The sequence below is a fragment of the Mizuhopecten yessoensis genome, unplaced genomic scaffold, assembly GCF_002113885.1.
Source record: "Mizuhopecten yessoensis strain PY_sf001 unplaced genomic scaffold, ASM211388v2 scaffold716183, whole genome shotgun sequence".
In the NCBI taxonomy this organism is placed as follows: Eukaryota; Metazoa; Mollusca; class Bivalvia; order Pectinida; family Pectinidae; genus Mizuhopecten; species Mizuhopecten yessoensis.
This window is the reverse complement of record NW_018479989.1, coordinates 77,360-96,589: the sequence shown is the minus strand read 5'-3', so window position 1 is coordinate 96,589 and position 19,230 is coordinate 77,360. Positions and strand designations below refer to the sequence as shown.

Sequence of the window (19,230 nt, the reverse complement as noted above, 5' to 3'; positions counted from 1 at the left end):
AAAAAAAAAAAAAAAAAAAAACCTGATTTTCTTTAGTAGAAGGTTCCTTGCCTTTCTTAATGGCTTCCAGCTCCGTGTTGGCGCTAAATGTCATCATATGGAGCACAGTTTGCCTCCAAATGAACCTTGTTTGTGTAATTCTTTGTTTTACATACAATAATAGGGTCATAATCACATGACCAAAAATATACAAAAATAAAAAATAAATAAAAATCCGACCTACCTACCATAGTTTTTTTGCCAATGCAACCCTAAACATACTATATATATTTTTTGGCCTTACTACACCGGGTGTTAGGGATGTAGGTTGATGATCTCATTAAGAAATATTTTGTTCCCTTGTGTGATATGATATCAGTATTATTATTGATGAGCTCACTAGTGTTTGTTTGTTATCACTATCCCGGTTTTATCTTTGAGAACATGACATTACAACTATTCTTGAATTTAACCAACATGTACGTACACTGCCGGTGTCATCAATGAAGCAGAAGACACTTATACCATTACCAGAATACATGGGCTTATGTATTATAAATATAATGTATTACACACATACCATTATTTATTACACATAAACTACTATGTATTACACAGAAAACATTACATATTAAACATGTACCATTGCGTATTACATATGTACAACTATGTATTAAACATGTACCATTGCATATTACATATGTACGACTATGTATTAAACATGTACCATTGTGTATTACATATGTGCAACTACGTATTAAACATGTGCAATTGCGTATTACATATGTACAACTATGTATTAAACATGTACCATTGTGTATTACATATGTACAACTACGTATTAAACATGTGCCATTGCGTATTACATATGTACAACTATGTATTAAACATGTACCATTGCATATTACACACATACCACAATGATGTATTACATGCAGTAGAACTCCTCATAAATCTCTCAACCTTTTAAAAGTTTATAAACATACTTATGCATAGTATTTCAACACCACATCAAAAAGAGTATGGGCCTGTCTGACAATTATTCTCATTGAAAATTGCTTTTGAAAATAATGAAAATGAGCTTTTTATTGCAACTTTGTCACCCTCAAACCGTAAAAACTTGTTGACCTAGGATATCAATATATGAATTTCTGATAACTTACTTTGAAATGTTACACACTTTTATCACCTCACATAAAAACTCCTTCACATCCAAAACAGAGAATTATTTTAAAACCATGATGAGATTTCAAATGAAATAGTTTTAAACACCAGTATTGCAAATTCATATTTCTCTATACTATATTTCTGAGAGTGACTTACATATTGTTTAAAATATCAATGAGCTGAACTTATTTTTTGAAGAAACATATTTTGAAATCCAGTCATTTTTACATGCCACCAACAAACAAGTTTCTGAGATTCTCACACTTGACCACATCATTAATTTCCACCCCATCAAACCAAAGCCAAGGACACCCTATACAGACAGCATGGCAGAAAACCTTTAAGGGGGACAGCAGTCTAACACCTGATTATCAATCCTATCACCCACACAAATAGCTGTTAATTGTTTTAACAAAAGAGTTAAAATGGAAGACTAAGACATCCTCTTTGAAACTTGATCAAGTCCAGATCTTCTGTCAATACTGACTGTGGATGGTTGTCTGGTGTAATTGAAAACTTCAAAGTGATCAGTTGAAATCAAGAAATCAGCAAATCATTGAGGGATTAGGGTAGAGAATCCTGAGTTATGGTAATGACAGGCCTAGCTGACAGGTGGACAAAACCCCAGTCAGGGCTAGGGTTACGGAGCTGTCAATCTGCCCGCCCCAGGACCATGTCCCCCAGATCAAGTGTCCCACGCGACATGCTACAGTCGTAACTGCTCCAAATATTCCAAAAAGACAGAATATATAGATCTGTCACCTAAGAATGAAGACAATGCACCCTACTACAATATCCACAGGCTTGTACAGACAGACGTGTTCCTGTATCTAGTCAGACACAGGGGTAGGGTAGAGCCAAGTAATGGTGGCCTTACATTAATAGAAACAAATTAGGCTGCTGTCACTGCAAAATATTCTCAGACAATGCTCTACTCCTACTTAGTAAATCTGTCAAAAATGTTCTGTCTGCATTATAGATATTCTATAACTTACATACAAGTGTTCAAATAGCAAACACCCTGATAGCGTCAACATTGTTAACAGTCATTTTACATCATGTGTGGTCATCACAGATTAACGGTAAACTACTGACCACAGCACGACAATCCCACACCAAACAACAATCTAACAACAAGTTTTGATTTCTTTGAAAGTCATCTCAACAGTCAACTGGGCGACTGAATGATTAAACTTTTATTGCACAAGAAATGATAAACATTTCTGCAACAGTGCACAAGAGCCTTTAATAACCATCAAACGGCATCACTTCCCAGTGAACAAACAGAGGGTATATGTATACGTAAACTGTCGTTCAGTTGGAGTAATATTGCCTTTTATCGCCATCTCTCCAGAAAGTATTGTCATTTACATTTGTGAGCTAAAAGTGCAAATATAATGATATCAAACTTGTCAGTAAGTTGTGCCAATAGGAGTGTCAGTGAGTTATAATGAAACTTTTCTTATAAGTCATTAATGTTAAATCATTTCAAATCAAGGATTCATTACAAAATGTAACACTTCAGTGAAATAATATTAGTCAATTATAAAATATTTATCTTGCATGGAAAATATTAGTTTGAACTAAAATATCTACCTTTTGTTAATTTATTAGTTGATTAGAAAATATTATCTAAGTGAAAACAGTACATAGCTATACTAAAACAATTGTTTTCTATGAAGTGACATTAACATTAGTAATTAACAATAATCTACTTGGACGTATATGATAGTGACCATTTACCTGTCAGTTGTTTCCACTTATTCCAAGGGTCAGACTGGTCAGCTCCGGCCAGTTCAATCACAGAACTGACAGGAGGCCAGGTAGGCCTAGGTCTGGATGCTACACCTGGAAGTTTAGGCCTACCCGTTGTCACCTGTGTTAGCTCAAGGATAGGTCTCATACCAGGCTTAACTTTATATCTTTTTACGGGCTTAGGTGTTTGGTACCAAGTGTCCAGGCTAGGCTTTTTGGTAGGTTGTGTCACAGGACTGCTAGGCTGGTCCTTTGGACGGGTGTTTTGAATGTCAATGACCACTTCCTTGGGAGGCGGTCTTGTTACACGAGATTTTGTCGTTTTATGATTTTTTTTGTCAGCATACAAAGACAATATGTACGGCACATAGCCCCGATATCTATTGTTCCTTCTCCTCCTTCCCTCTGACACACTACAGCTCATCACCAACACCAGAAAAAACAAACACCAACAACTCAACTTCATTTTCAGCTTTGCAATTAATCCAAGGTTGAAAAATATTAGGCGTAATCCTCACTCATTTGTGAAACAAAACACTTTCCTTAAATACACTCATGAAAGATATTCCTCGAAAACCATAATATGCAAATTAACTTTTCTGAAAGATTCATGCTTTCCAAGCCATGAAGATAAAGAAACTCACAAAAACATGAAAAAGGACCAACTAAAGGGTTGTATCTATTCCAGTGACATACACCGAATTGTGAATACAGTATTAAGGGTAGACACACAGTGAGTAACACATGCTACCCATGTTGTCGTAGAAATGCTACTCTGTCATACGAAACATTTACAGGATACCCTCCATCGCATCCTTTCATCTAGAGTCGCTTCTGCCACTAATGATACTACACCATTGACTGCCGTTGCTCCACACTGTTAGCCTACCCCCACAGAAACCTCGGTGGCACCCTAGCGTAGTGAGTGTGCTAGTACAGTAACACGCTACCACAGAACACAGCCAGGTAAAAACTCAGGTAAAAGTAGTAGCAATCATTACTTACATGTACATGTATATATAAGTTTTTCTGTGTGTAATTTCACTGGCATACACACAACAAACAGAATTTTTAAGCTGGAATATTTTTCTAATTAAAGTTGCCAGTGAAGTTATCTGTTCAGAATCAAACATCAATTTCATGATAACTTAAATGGCTTACTCATGTTTTACTCATGCTTCAAACTACAGAGGGGAAAACAGATCACTACAAGTAAGATTGCAACAGGGAAAGCTTGACTCTTGACAAATTGACATCAGAAAATGAATGAGAATATACTGTCAATAAAAGATATCAGTATTCTAGTGTAAAGACCCAATGGGCTTGGGTACTCAAAAAAACATACAAACTAAACCGCAAAAAAACCAGCAGAAATTTCACTAAAATACACAAAACAAAACTTTATGGCTCGGAAACAAATATAACAGCAATGTCACCTTACTTTGTCATAAGTAATCAGAATCCATTACAATCTGCTGTGTGGTTTATCAATCTGATGATGTTCACTCCACCTTAACCTACAGACATAAACAGTCTCCTATTCCAACAGGTAACAATATAATTCTAAAACTTTAATTAAAACATTTACATTCCAGCTATTTACATAAAGATTCTTTGAAAATATCTGCAAGTTCACAGGTAGCGCAATTAGTTCCTCGCTAATAATTACAGACATGCATGACCGAAGTGCAGTGTGCCAGTTTAAAGAATTCATCAAAACCTTGGTGTTAAATATATTGCGTTCATTGTATAATGAGACGCATTAGTCTGATGGTTTGTACAAAGTTTGTATGATTAGGGCCATTAGTCTGATGGTTTGTACAAAGTTTGTATGATTAGGGCCATTAGTCTACATGGTCATACAAAATAGGTATTGTACCAAACTCATTACGTGGCAGGCACTTTTTTCTTCTAACAGATGTTAAACAAATAATTTTCTCCCTTAAAATAATGATGATATGAAATATAATTTTTGAATACCTATTACAGGTAATTCCACGGCATACATATTTGATGTGACAGAGCATAGGTAGTAAAATCCAGACTTAAATACGATGATGCATCTATGTAATGTATACAGCCTACGTTTTGATTGATTGTAAATGACCGCTTGACATGCACCTTCCACACATTAATATCACCAGTCACAATAACAGGATTGTCCTCGTTATACATAAATCCACAAGTACAGTGAAGGATGGGGATTTAAATACTTCTATTTCTCATTAAACATAAAAATCATTTTCAAACAAAATGAATCTTGATTCAAACCCTGTTCTGTTTTATCTATAGATAGATTAGAAGTATTTAACTTGATACAAATTGTCCTTGCACGTGTTTTGCAGTTAACTTTAATATGAAACAATATGGTTCTAGAAGCCATGTACAGATTTCCACAAAATGCTAATTGATTACAGAAATATCTAGTAATTAGCACAAGAGTGTAGGTCGTAATATCAACAGCAGATCTAGAGTACCTTACTGAGGTACAAGACATGTGATCTTCCTGCTAATAGGTAAATGTAAGCATACTTAATCGTCACTGCAGGGTTCATTAGGTACAGAGCAGCTAGCCACTGGAGAAGATTCTATTATAGTTACTCTTGATTAAACAAATAAGAAATAGAATCATACACTCCTTATTTTTTGTTTTTTTCAGTTAGTGCGACTTCCCAATAGCATTCTAAATAAATATCTCTTATAAACATAAATCTGTTGATACAGGTATGTTCTGAACAATGATCTGTAAATACAGGTATGTTGTTGACAATGATCTGTAAATACAGGTATGTTGTAAACAATGATCTGTAAATACAGGTATGTTCTGAACAATGATCTGTAAATATAGGTATGTTGTAAACAATGATCTGTTAATACAGGTATGTTGTAAACAATGATTTGTAAATACAGGTATGTTGTAAACAATGATCTGTAAATACAGGTATGTTGTAAACAATGATCTGTTAATACAGGTATGTTGTTAACAATGATCTGTAAATACATGTACAGGTATGTTCTGAACAGTGATCTGTTAATACAGGTATGTTGTAAACAATGATCTGTTAAATACAGGTGTGTTCTGAACAATGATCTGTTACTACAGGTATGTTGTAAACAATGATCTGTTAAATACAGGTGTGTTCTGAACAATGATCTGTTAATACAGGTATGTTGTTAACAATGATCTGTAAATACAGGTATGTTGTAAACAATGATCTGTAAATACAGGTATGTTCTGAACAATGATCTGTAAATACAGGTATGTTGTAAACAATGATCTGTTACTACAGGTATGTTCTGAACAATGATCTGTTACTACAGGTATGTTCTGAACAATGATCTGTTAATACAGGTATGTTCTGAACAATGATCTGTTAATACAGGTATGTTCTGAACAATGATCTGTTAATACAGGTATGTTCTGAACAATGATCTGTTAATACAGGTATGTTCTGAACAATGATCTGTTAATACAGGTATGTTCTGAACAATGATCTGTTAATACAGGTATGTTCTGAACAATGATCTGTTAATACAGGTATGTTCTGAACAATGATCTGTTAATACAGGTATGTTCTGAACAATGATCTGTTAATACAGGTATGTTCTGAACAATGATCTGTAAATACATGTACAGGTATGTTCTGAACAATGATCTGTTAATACAGGTATGTTCTGAACAGTGATCTGTTAATACAGGTATGTTCTGAACAATGATCTGTTAATACAGGTATGTTCTGAACAATGATCTGTTAATACAGGTATGTTCTGAACAATGATCTGTTAATACAGGTATGTTCTGAACAATGATCTGTTAATACAGGTATGTTCTGAACAATGATCTGTTAATACAGGTATGTTCTGAACAATGATCTGTTAATACAGGTATGTTCTGAACAATGATCTGTTAATACAGGTATGTTCTGAACAATGATCTGTTAATACAGGTATGTTCTGAACAATGATCTGTTAATACAGGTATGTTCTGAACAATGATCTGTTAATACAGGTATGTTCTGAACAATGATCTGTTAATACAGGTATGTTCTGAACAATGATCTGTTAATACAGGTATGTTCTGAACAATGATCTGTTAATACAGGTATGTTGTAAACAATGATCTGTTAATACAGGTATGTTCTGAACAATGATCTGTAAATACAGGTATGTTGTAAACAATGATCTGTTAATACAGGTATGTTCTGAACAATAATCTGTAAATACAGGTATGTTCTGAACAATGATCTGTAAATACAGGTATGTTATAAATATTGATCTGTAAATATATGTGTGTTACAAGCAATCACAAATACAAGTGTGTTTCAAACAAATCGTCTGTCGTATGTGAAGAAACACTCCAATGGAAACTACTGGTAAACAGAAATCACTGATATGACGGCCGACCGAGTCCTGTACCACCATTACTATAACCCATCCCCATAACATTCCTCTAAACCATCTGATGTATCTTCAGCTTAAAACATCTAATTCCTTCAAATCGTTACAAATTTCCAATTCAAAAGATTTTATCGCTAACATCTTCATCAAGATTTAACGTTTTCAAAGGGAGGTAAATTGTTAATACACAGTAATACGATACAGCATAGAAGTATTTAGCTTTTTCAAACATACATGATATTATCTTTAAAGTCTGATGGTTTTGCTAAAATCTGTTAAATTTTTTCACTAGCTCCTATAAAACTGGAATAAGATTCTTTGAAGTTGAAATATTATGTTATAATTCTATTCAAATCTGTCTGCATAGTAGTGTGTTAACCTAGCCGAGATTAACTAACTCCTGTTTAATGGGTTCAGCTACTACAGCCTATGTGCGGAGGAGATGTACAATGTGTACGACTTACTTTAGACAGCTACTGCATGTAAATCAGCGGTTTTTGAACCTCTGTTAATCAAAAAGACAACCTCTAGCTTGGTTCTGATCATACGATACTATTTTTTGTGGAGTCAAAGACGGAATTGTTTTTTAACAACCTGCACACTTTGTAAGCATGCAGTGTATCAGAAAGAATGAGGAACTCAGCTCTCTCAAGTAATTGTAGTAAGCATCTCAGATAGATCGGGGAAGTTTTTTATAATTGTCCTCTCTTAAATAATGGTAGTAAATATCTCAGAAGACAGGGAAACATTTATAACTATCTCCTCTTAATTAATTGCGGCAAATATCTCGGAGAACGGTTTGGGATTAAAATTCAGTACTTTGATGGTTCTTCTGATGTACAGACAACGAAAAGACCACCAGGAGGAACAGACATTCTGTAGGCACTATAAACAGACAACATTTAGCAAAGTCTGCATCATTGAGGGAAGGGGGAAAAAAAAGGAATTTAATCTTTTTCCCCCCTTGCATGTGAACCCTCACACAATTAAACTACAATAAAACCTGATACAGAATGCACATTCTACTTCAGCCATTGTTCAGTAGAATGGTGACAAAGAGACAATCTTCATATCAAATTGTCCCAGGACTTTAATGTCCCCGACAGACCATGCCCATTTTTACTGATAATCCCCACCTTTAATCTTACTCAAAATCAACATATGCCCACCCATTACTTGATTTAGTATGGATCAGTTAGTACATGGTGGTATAAATGAAGTCTTCATTAATTTAACAATATCTGTAGATCACACTGATTCCTCAGTTATATATAACGATTCGTAGAAAGGCTTTAACAATGGATCGGAGACAGCTCGTCATTCCATTGTTCATTTCACTAAGACAATTGTACCTGTAATGTAAAAATTTGATCCTGAATGATATGATGGACATGCATATAAAGAGCACTTAGGCCAGAGTATGTTGTAATGGAGATACTAGGGGTTTACTACATGTATCTACTAATTAACAGAGAACCTTCATTAATATTACATTAACTATGACAGTATCGCCTGTTTTGCTTCTTCATAGCTGATCACTGTCATTAAATGCACTTGGCTTGATGACTGTGTTAATATGACATACAGATGGTGATAAAGCGAGGAAGATTTTGGCTCAATTGTGCTCAATCAAAAATTTACCACACAAAAGAAAATATATGAAGGAGGACTTGGTTTTCCATGAAAAATCAAAGTTACAATAATTCAGAAACTAATAGGTTTGCTTATGTAAATCTGTCTCCTGTTCCTGCAAATCGAATCTGTAATATAACATTAGCACAACATAACCAATCGTAGACCAATATGTTGTTCTATCTGTGGTGTGTGTGGCCTTCTAGCCGTAGTGGTTATTCCAGAACAATGGAGGCGATGTGTTAACATTGGCCATGGATACCGGACCAAAATATAATGATTTATTTAACTACTTCCTTCTCTACCAATATCAAGCATTTTGAACTCTCTTGGAGTTGGCATCATACACTCGAGCTCACATGAAGATTTTTAACCTGATTCTGTCTCCTTTGGCTAGTGTCCATCTAGTAAGTCTGTAGTTAGAACGACTAGCTTACAGATTGGCCATTCATTGCTTTTTCAGTGTTTACTGGGATCATTTTCCTCCATTAATATAAAAAAGACTAACCTCTGGTTTGGGGTTTAAGCTGCTATCAGTGTCCAAAAAACATGACTTATACATTCAGATACCTATACTAATAAGATTCATGGCTTCTTAATGGCCACGGGTGTAGAATGTTTGTCAGTCTTCCTGTGAATCCCACTTACATCTGATTATATTACAGAAAGTTCAATTCTGGACTGGAATCTATTAACATACTATCTGTTCTAATCCTTCTAGCTCAAACAAGGACATACGTCTGTTGAATTTCATTCATGCTATCAAACTCTCAGCCACTTCTCCCTACAGTAAATACATAGTGAGTTAAACGTACATCAACCTTTTACCAACATTCTATGCTTGGTAAACTTCCACAACAAAACACTGCCCAAAAGTCTTCTATACAGATCAAAACATAATGAGGATGTAAACTTAAACATATTGACTCTGGAAACATTTTAATCACAAGTGGTCTTCCCAGCAGTTGTCTCTACTCAATGTTACACCAAGCTAGACTGGAGTAATCAGAGTAAGGTAGCTTTATGCTGGAAAGCTTTCACCAAGCAAATTGTACTGGTTAGAGTATAAGGGTAGGAATGCTACACACATAGAGTGATTCAGTTTGGTTTGTTTGTGTTTTACATCCTATTAACAGCCAGGGTCATTTAAGGACATGTCAGGTTTTGGTCACCAGCATTGGATAACAGATCCACTACACTATGGCAGATGTAAGCCAACAGCAATACTTCAATATTCTATTGGATGTTAATATGTCCCTTTTGTGACATCACAATTTAACATGACACTGAACCTATTACCTGAGCTACTTAATCATTTAAAAATCAATTGACAACATTTTATAAATTCCTCTTCAAAAGATTTCATAAAGAGAACCTTTTCCCCTAATTTGACTTTTAGTAACTTCTAGGCACAAAGGAATGTTGATATGCTTAGTAATAGGGTGCAGCTAATTACTGTGCATAGAGCAGACACAAAACATGGTAGATATAGATCAGATAAGTCATTACCAGGTGTACGCTAGGCCAGGTGCAAGAAAGGCTCGTCAACAATAGATACGGAACAATTTTTGCAAAAAACGGCAAAAAAACTTTCTTTCTTTTTGTAAATAATATTTTCAAAAACTCTGTAACATGTGTTTGATTAATGTTTGGATAATTAAACTGCCAAGAGATGTCTGTAGTACACAGAATCTCCACATGACCACATTCCTAAGTCTAATCAGGCACCAGCTAATCACTTCCTATACATACAGCCTAGATAGCCATAAACCAATTTATCAGATATTTTGTCTTTTCTTTTTATTTATCGTACCAAGTTCATTTGTCCTACTAAGTCTAAATTAATGCTCTGATAAGTTTTAAATTTATGCTGTATTTAAGCAACATTCAATAACAGTTTAACTTTACTGGTAACTAGAAATCAAAGGTCAAGTTGTTGCCTTGATACCTTGAACCTGTTTTCCTTCACTGTAGGCCAATAAAACTGATGAACAAAAATATGTTTAGTCATATCTAGCTAGCACAGCAAAATTTTAGACTAGAGTTCACCTTGAAATTAGCAAAAAGTTAAAAAGAAATAAATATTCACCAATGTAACAACTGACCGACATTGAAGAATGTTGACTGCCACACAAATCCTTCCCTGCATGCAACCAGCAGGGCTTCAGCGACTAGTACATACCCTTACTAAATTTAAATTGACGAATACATTCAACAAGTGCTTTCTCTGCAGGGAACACTCTGCTACCAAGTCAATTTCATAAAGGCTTAATTTAAACATTTAAGTATACAAAACCTTGTTGTGCTATCTATCAATCAACATGCTTGTTACTCATAACCTGGTAAATCAATTTTATCAGGAGCAAAGGACAGAAAAATGAGCTGCAGCAAAAAATTGATGGAAAATGTGATAGACCCTGTACATCACTGTCTAAAAGTCCTATGTAAAGGGAAGTAATCCAAAGATAAACATTAACCCTGAGGTAAAATTTTCAGCAAATGGAAGGGACATAACTCCCAAATCAAAATTTGTATCACAACGATCTCTACAAGACAGTTAAGATAAACTCACTCTGACATATTTTCTTACTGATCAAGTCAGGACATATTCACTCACATAGCTCTCATTGAGTTTTTACCTGTACTAATACAGGAACAGAAAACGTGTGACCAGCTCTCATGGAGTTTTTACCTGTACTAATACAGGAACAGAAAACATGTGACAGCTCTCATTGAGTTTTTACCTGTACTAATACAGGAACAGAAACCGTGTGACAGCTCTCATTGAGTTTTACCTGTACTAATACAGGAACAAAAAACATGTGACAGCTCTCATTGAGTTTTTACCTGTACTAATACAGGAACAGAAAACATGTGAAAGCTCTCATTGAGTTTTTACCTGTCCTAATACAGGAACAGAAACCGAGAGACAGCTCTCATTGAGTTTTACCTGTACTAAGACAGGAACAAAAAACATGTGACGGCTCTCATTGAGTTTTTACCTTTACTAATACAGGAACAGAAAATATGTGACAGCTCTCATTGAGTTTGTACCTGTACTAATACAAGAACAGAAAACATGTGACAGCTCTCATTGAGTTTTTACCTGTACCTGTGAATTAATAATTAACATTCAAAATCAGTGAAAACCAATACCAATCTGATATTCTTTCACACCTCAAATCCACAATACAACTTTGTTTTGGTATATAATGATCTGTATATTCACAATTTCATCATATTCAAGAAGATGACATTTGATCATGCAGGGAGAGTCTGGGCTGATCACGCTCACTGAGGCTGATAGAATAATGAGATATTTTTAAGGTATTTGATGTGGACTACACAGGGAGCTGAGGGCTGCATGGTAAAGGTAAAGAGTGTTGTTGAGGGAGATGAGGGTTACTTACCATCTGTTGGGCAGCCCTGGAATCTAGGTCCAAGTGATGCTGTCCTGCCGTCTTGACAACAGCCGTACAATGTGTTCTGACAGTTCCTTGTTCCATCCTTAAAGTACACAGGATCAGAAAGATAAAACACCAGATTTCTGAATAATACACACATAAGACTGGAAATGTTGGCATTTGGAAATATTCCCATGGTGACCGTTAAATGGATCGGGGTGTGGAAACTCTCTTGTTACCAATAGGTCCGAAATCTATATATTATATTTACCTACATTCTATAGTTTCTATAAATAAATATTCGCATGTGGATATTTTCAAACAAATTTACTCAATACAAAAAAAAATGCAAAACATTTCCACATCGCAACAATTTCCTTTTTTACAGGATATGCTTTCGGGAAAACACTCATTTAGTCAGATTAACAGACAAATGTTACAGTGTGAGGCCAAAAGGAAATTCCCCCAACCAAGTGCGTAACAAACAACGAGATAGACTTCCCTCCATGGAAAGATCTTCTCCTTGTGTCTACCGATGTACAACATTGCATGTGAGAGCAAGATTAAATGATTATCACAAAGAGTACCCAGGGCTTAACATGGGAGCCAAGGTACCAGGGCTTAACATGGGAGCCCAGGTACCAGGGCTTAACATGGGAGACAAGGTACCAGGGCTTAACATGGGAGCCAAGGTACCAGGGCTTAACATGGGAGCCAAGGTACCACTAACCAAGATAACTTTTTCCAGGTGCCTCCACTAAGGGGCGGACCAGGTGTGGAGACTACAGATTATTAATTAAGTGGTCAACCGAATGAGCTAAAATTGAATCAGTAAATCAGTAACAAGTGACGAAGTGTCACCACTGTGACACAGGTACCATGAAATCAGGATAGATATTCCCATAACAAACAAGTCAGCAATGGAATATCTGTTATCAGGATAGAGATTTGTTATGACACAACATTAACAATGTTGATATACTACCATTGAATTCAAAGTTGATTAGCAGTAAAACAAAAAATTAAATATGTTTTTTTGCATACATCAAGGCTATAAAAAAAACTAGAGGCAGTGACGACGAAAGTTTAACACTGTTTTTTAAGAGTGGCAATACTATAAACGTACATATTTTAGAGGGTTACTAATTTTAGCCTTTTTCGCTAAAACCATCCGGCCAAGTATGATTACACTGATTGAAAACATATAGTTTTCTATTGTATACGATGTGAGTTCCCCAAGTCATCATTGCACTAATCTGTTAAAATTTGATAAAATTTGTGTCCACTTAAATAAGCACTCTTATAGTATGATCATCAATAACACACTGTTGATGATGGCAAGCTCTACAGATTACTAGTCCAAAACATTGCTGATTAACCTAGAGAGAACTTCCCTGAGTCTGTGTCAGTGACTAGAGGTTTACTATGTGCACTGTTAAACTTCACACATCTGTCATATTGTTAATGGACGATTTTTACTTCTGCTTTTAATTTTGATTCACGAAAGTTCAACACAGCCTTAACACTGCATGCTAGCAGCAAGCATGGAGAACTTGACAGGCAAGACAGTTTTATAAATCCTAGCAAAAGAATGGCTGTGTAGTATGGCAATTTTGTCATACATGTCATGACCTGCAGAGTACATCCAGAATAACATATTTTAAACTTATTACCCAGCACACCTACCCCATCTGGTCGCGAGTCCGAGCTCTGACAGGAGGTGTCAGTACACTGTTGCTGAGTAGGTGGTATCTCCTCCAGGGAACAGGCACCATCAGGGAGAATTCTGTAGTTAGAGGACTCGGAAGGTGTGAGTTCTATACAGTAGACACGACGTGTCTGAACCCCGATTCCACAGTCAGCTGTACACTGTCAATATACAGGATGTCTCACCAATCATTTGAATTCACAAACAAATATTAGTTTTCTTTAATGTATACTTTAACCTTTTTTTAATTTTAACAAGTGTTTTGTAGACAAGGCAGTGATAGTCCTTGTTACACCTAATATCTGATTTACTTAAAACACATGTCTGCAGATGTTCACAGATATGCATGTCAGAGTAACCAAAGGTAGACAACTCCGGTATCTTTAATACAAAACAAGAGGCCCAATGGACCTGAATCGCTCACCTGGTATTAATCTCACACTTGTAATCTTAAAAGTGGACTAATATACAGCTACCGGCAAAATATCTGTGTTCATTCCATTTGAATCTATTAAATTATTTAAACATATGACGCCTGTGACCTTGAAAGTTTATAGCCCTCCGTCCCAGCATACTTCTGGCTAAATATTCAAAACAAGTCATTTAAAGATTTAAACATATCTGATCCCTGTGACCTTGAATATAAGCAAATGTCATTCATTTGAACAAACTTGGTAGCCCTTCATCCTAGCATGTTACTGGCCACTATCATCATCCAAGGCCTTTTGGTTATTGAGAGGAAGTTGTTGAAAGGTTTTAAACATATTTAATCCCTGTGACCTTGAACATAGATGAAGGTAATTCATTTGAAAAAAATTGGTAGCCCTTCATCCCAGCATGTTACTGGCCAAAGATCATTAGCCTATGCCTCTTGGATATTCAGGAGAAGTTGTTTAAAGGTTTTAAACATATTTGACCCCTGTGATCTTGAATATACATTTGTAAGTAAAGGTCATTTGTTTGAACAAACTTGGTAGCCCTTCATCCCAGCATGTTACTGGTCAAAGATCATTAGCCTATGCCTCTTGGATATTCAGGAGAAGTTGTTTAAAGGTTTTAAACATTTTTGACCCCTGTGACCTTGAAAACAAGTCGAGGTCATTCATTTGAACAACTTTGTAGCCCTATATTACAGCATGCTACTGGTCAAATAGCATCATCCTAGGCCTCTTGGTTATTGAGAAGAAGTTGTTTAAAGGTTTTAAACATTTTTGACCCATGACCTTGAATATAAGTAAAGGTTATTTGTTTGAACAAACTTGGTAGCCCTTTATCCCAGCATGCTACTGGCCAAAAATCATTATCCTAGGATTCTTGGTTATTCAAAAGAGGAGTTGTTTAAAGATTTAAAATATAGTTAACCCATGCAACCTTGAAAAGTGTCAAGGTCATTCATCTGAACAAACTTGGTAGCCCTTCATCCATGCCTACTACAGTCCCAATATCAGTATTCTGGGCTTTTTGGTTACTGAGAAGAAGTCGTTTAAAGTTTTTAACACATTCGACTCCTGTGACCTTGAAAGTGGGTCAAGGTCATTCATTTGAACAAACTTGGTAGCCCTTCATCCCAGCATGTTACTGGCAAAATATCATTATCCTATGCCTCTTGGGTATTCAGAAGAGGAGTTGTTTAAAGATTTTAAATATATTTAACCCATGATACCTTGAAAAAGTGTCAAGGTCATTCATCTGAACAAACTTAGTAGCCCTTCATCCATGCCTACTTCAGTCCCAATATCAGTATTCTGGGCTTTTTGGTTACTGAGAAGAAGTCGTTTGAAGTTTTTAACACATTTTACCCCTGTGACCTTGAAAGTGGGTCAAGGTCATTCATTTGAACAAACTTGGTAGCCCTTCATCCTAGCATGTTACTGGCCAAATATCATCATCCAATGCCTTTTGGTTATTGAGAAGAAGATGTTTAAAGGTTTTAACATATTTGACCCCTGTGACCTTGAAAATAGGTGAAGGTCATTCATTTGATCAAATTTGGTAGCCCTTCATCCCAGCATGTTACTGGCCAAATATCATTATCTTATGCCTCTTGGTTATTTAGAAGAAGTTGTTTAAATGTTTTAAACATATTTGACCCCTGTGACCTTGCAAATGAGTGAAGATCATTTGTTTGAACAAACTTGGTAGCCCTTCATCCCAGCATGTTACTTGCCGTATATCATCACCCTAGGCCTGTCGGTTTTTCAGAAGAAGTCGTTTAAAGATTTTAACATATGGGACCCCTGTGACCTTGAAAATGGGTGAAGGTTATTCATATGAACAAAACTAGGTAGCCCTTGATTCCAGCATGCTACTGGCCAAATATCATAATCCTAGGCCTTTTGGTTACTGAAAGGAAGTTGTTTCAAGTAAAAAGTTGACGCAGGACAGAGGGACAGACGGACGACGGACGCCACACCATGACATAAGCTCACTTGCCCTTCGGGCAGGTGAGCTAATAAGTAAAGACTACAAAGGAAAGAGGATTAAAGCAATGTATTCGGGTTACTGTTGATCAAAATTGAAGACAAGTAACTGCTGACTACAGGTGTACACAGGTTACCACTGATTACAGGTGTATCAAGGTAACCACTGATTACAGGTGTACGCATGTAACCAGTGATTACAGGTGTATGCACGTAACCACTGATTATAGGTGTTCACAGGTCACCACTGATTACAGGTGTATCAAGGTAACCACTGATTACAGGTGTACACAGGTCACCACTGATTACAGGTGTATGCAGGTAACCACTGATTACAGGTGTATGCAGGTAACAACTGATTACAAGTGTATACAGGTAACCACTGATTACAGGTGTTCACGGATAACCATGGATTACAGGTGTATACAGGTAACATGTAAGAATCAATTAATAATATTTGATTTGTATTTTGACTACACTGTATATTTTTGTAACTCTTCAATTTGGAGGAAATAAAGAAATAATAATAATAATGGATTACAGGTGTATACAGGTAACTACTGATTACAGGTGTTCACAGATAACCATGGAGTACAGGTGTACACAGGTCACCACTGATTACAGGTGTTCACAGATAACCATGGAGTACAGGTGTACACAGGTAACTGCTGCTGATAACAAGTGTAAATGTATAACTTCTTATTTGAGGAGTGTGAAGGTAACTCCTGTTTCCAGTTAAGAGGTCACATACCTTAGACCAGCCTGTAGATGTCCACTGTGGACAAGCAACTTCCTCATTACATGAACGAATGTACTCTGGCTTCCGGCCATATGCCTTAATACAAAGGTCATCACTGACTGGCCTTGACCTGCCACCTTCTCCAACAGCAACACAAGTGACCTGCTGTACCTGATCTCCTATGTCACAAGTGGTGGAACATGTCCCCCAGTCTCCCAGGGCCCACTGCCTGCAAGTACATATTCACATATATATTAGATGACACAAGTTTTTGGAACATGGTTTAAAAATGACACGGAGGTCAGTGATTTGTGAAACTGACTTGGTGTTACTATTTTTAGAAACGTCACTGTTCTCTTTTATGTCATCATTTCAATTGTTATGTCACAACGCTTTCTGCAGAACTTTTTATCTGACAACTTTTATATGTGCCATTGTGCTTAATGAAAAGTTTAAAAAAAATAAACTTTTTTTTTTAATTACAAGCGTGGTTATACAAACCTGAAAATTAATATCAACTTCGACTTTTTCTAAGTCAACATCATTTTCTTATATTAGATCTTACCTCAACAAATGTCCATCATTGATAAATTTACATCAACATACGTACCTCATCAAATATATAGGATCTTACAAGAGTTCCCATTTCATATAAGATTAATAAAACAAATCTAAGAATAAGAGTCTCTTTTTTCATTTTACTTTTAGCATGCATCTGGCAAGCTAAAAATGGAAAATTTGTGATAAGTTTCATAAATCACAGGGAAATGAAAACAAAATCTCAAACCTTTTTATCAAATGTTTAAGAATATTTGTGAATAAAACATTCTTTTCAAGTTCACTCTTCACGTCTACAATTCAGTCATCTTGTATCCAGTCAGTGATATTTTTTGGCCTAACTTACATCCGGATACGAGCTGTACAATATCATTCATTATCACTTGACGAGTCACAATAACTCATACTATAGGAGGAGTTCATACATTAAATTTAGCATGAGTGTATTCACTGAATAGCACAATGATCATGTGATAAATATATACATCATTTATATATATGTATGTCAGCACACTGTCTTGCACATATATACCTGGTGTATATATATAGACATATGTTCAACAACATTGAATTATTAGATATGTAAAACTAAATTTTTACAATATACAAGTGTTTCAATTCTTTGTTTGTGTTTTACATCCTTCTAACAGCCATGTCATTTAAGGACGTGCCAGGTTTTGGTGGTGGAGGAAGCCGGAGTTACCAGAGAAAAACCACCAACCGACGGTCAGTACCTGCCCATGTAGGTCTCAAACTTGCGACCCAGAGGTGGAGGGCTAGTGATAGCAGAATGTCAGACACCTTAACCACTTGGCCACCGCGGCCCCTTAAGTGTTTCAATTAAATAGCTCAGTAAGGATATCATGATTAAAAAGAAACCACATAGTACCACAGGATATCTTCTACAATGCCCACTATGTGTGGGACTGTGATTTACACAGCCCCCTCCATGAGTAGGTTTGTGACTTATACAGCATGCACCCTCTATTAGCAACTTATTAAAGTAACCTCTATGAGTTAGTGACTTTTAACAATGCTTTCTATGAGCTGGTGACTTACACTAATACAGCACCCTATATGAGTGTGACACATCAACAATGCCCTCTGCTCGTCAGTGTGTAACTGTCACATATACAGAGCCCTCTATGTGTGGTGATGTGACTTACACAGCACCCTCTATGTGCATGGGTCGGTGAATCACAGTGCTCCCTCTATGTGTGGTGAATTGTGTGACTGTATGTGCTGACAAGTGATTTACACCGCGCCCTCTATATGTGCGAGTCAGTGAATCACAGTGCTCCCTCTATGTTTAATTAGGTTTATTCTTGTTATGTGACTTGCATATACAGAGTCCTATTTTGCTGATCAGTGACTTACATAGAGCGCTTTATGAGTGGGTCAGTCATTTAAGTGCCCTCTTTGAGTTAGTAACTTACAGGGAGCTGTCAATATGTGTGAGTCAGTGACTTA

General features: G+C 36.1%; 1 protein-coding gene across 6 annotated transcripts in view; it reads right to left on the bottom strand.

The window, feature by feature from the left end:
* Positions 1-19,230, bottom strand: part of LOC110441987 (papilin-like) — a 220,687-nt gene that overhangs the window by 149,455 nt on the left and 52,002 nt on the right. For 5 of the 6 annotated variants that reach the window (XM_021485321.1, XM_021485324.1, XM_021485322.1 and 2 more), the window contains exons 5-7: positions 17,215-17,431; positions 14,022-14,204; positions 12,342-12,438 (exon numbers count right to left, since the gene is read on the bottom strand). In XM_021485321.1, the coding sequence (XP_021340996.1) occupies positions 12,342-12,438; positions 14,022-14,204; positions 17,215-17,431 (497 nt within the window). Of the gene's footprint in view, positions 1-2,889; positions 3,784-12,341; positions 12,439-14,021; positions 14,205-17,214; positions 17,432-19,230 lie in introns of those variants that run through there. The other variant, XM_021485326.1, reaches the window with a different exon arrangement.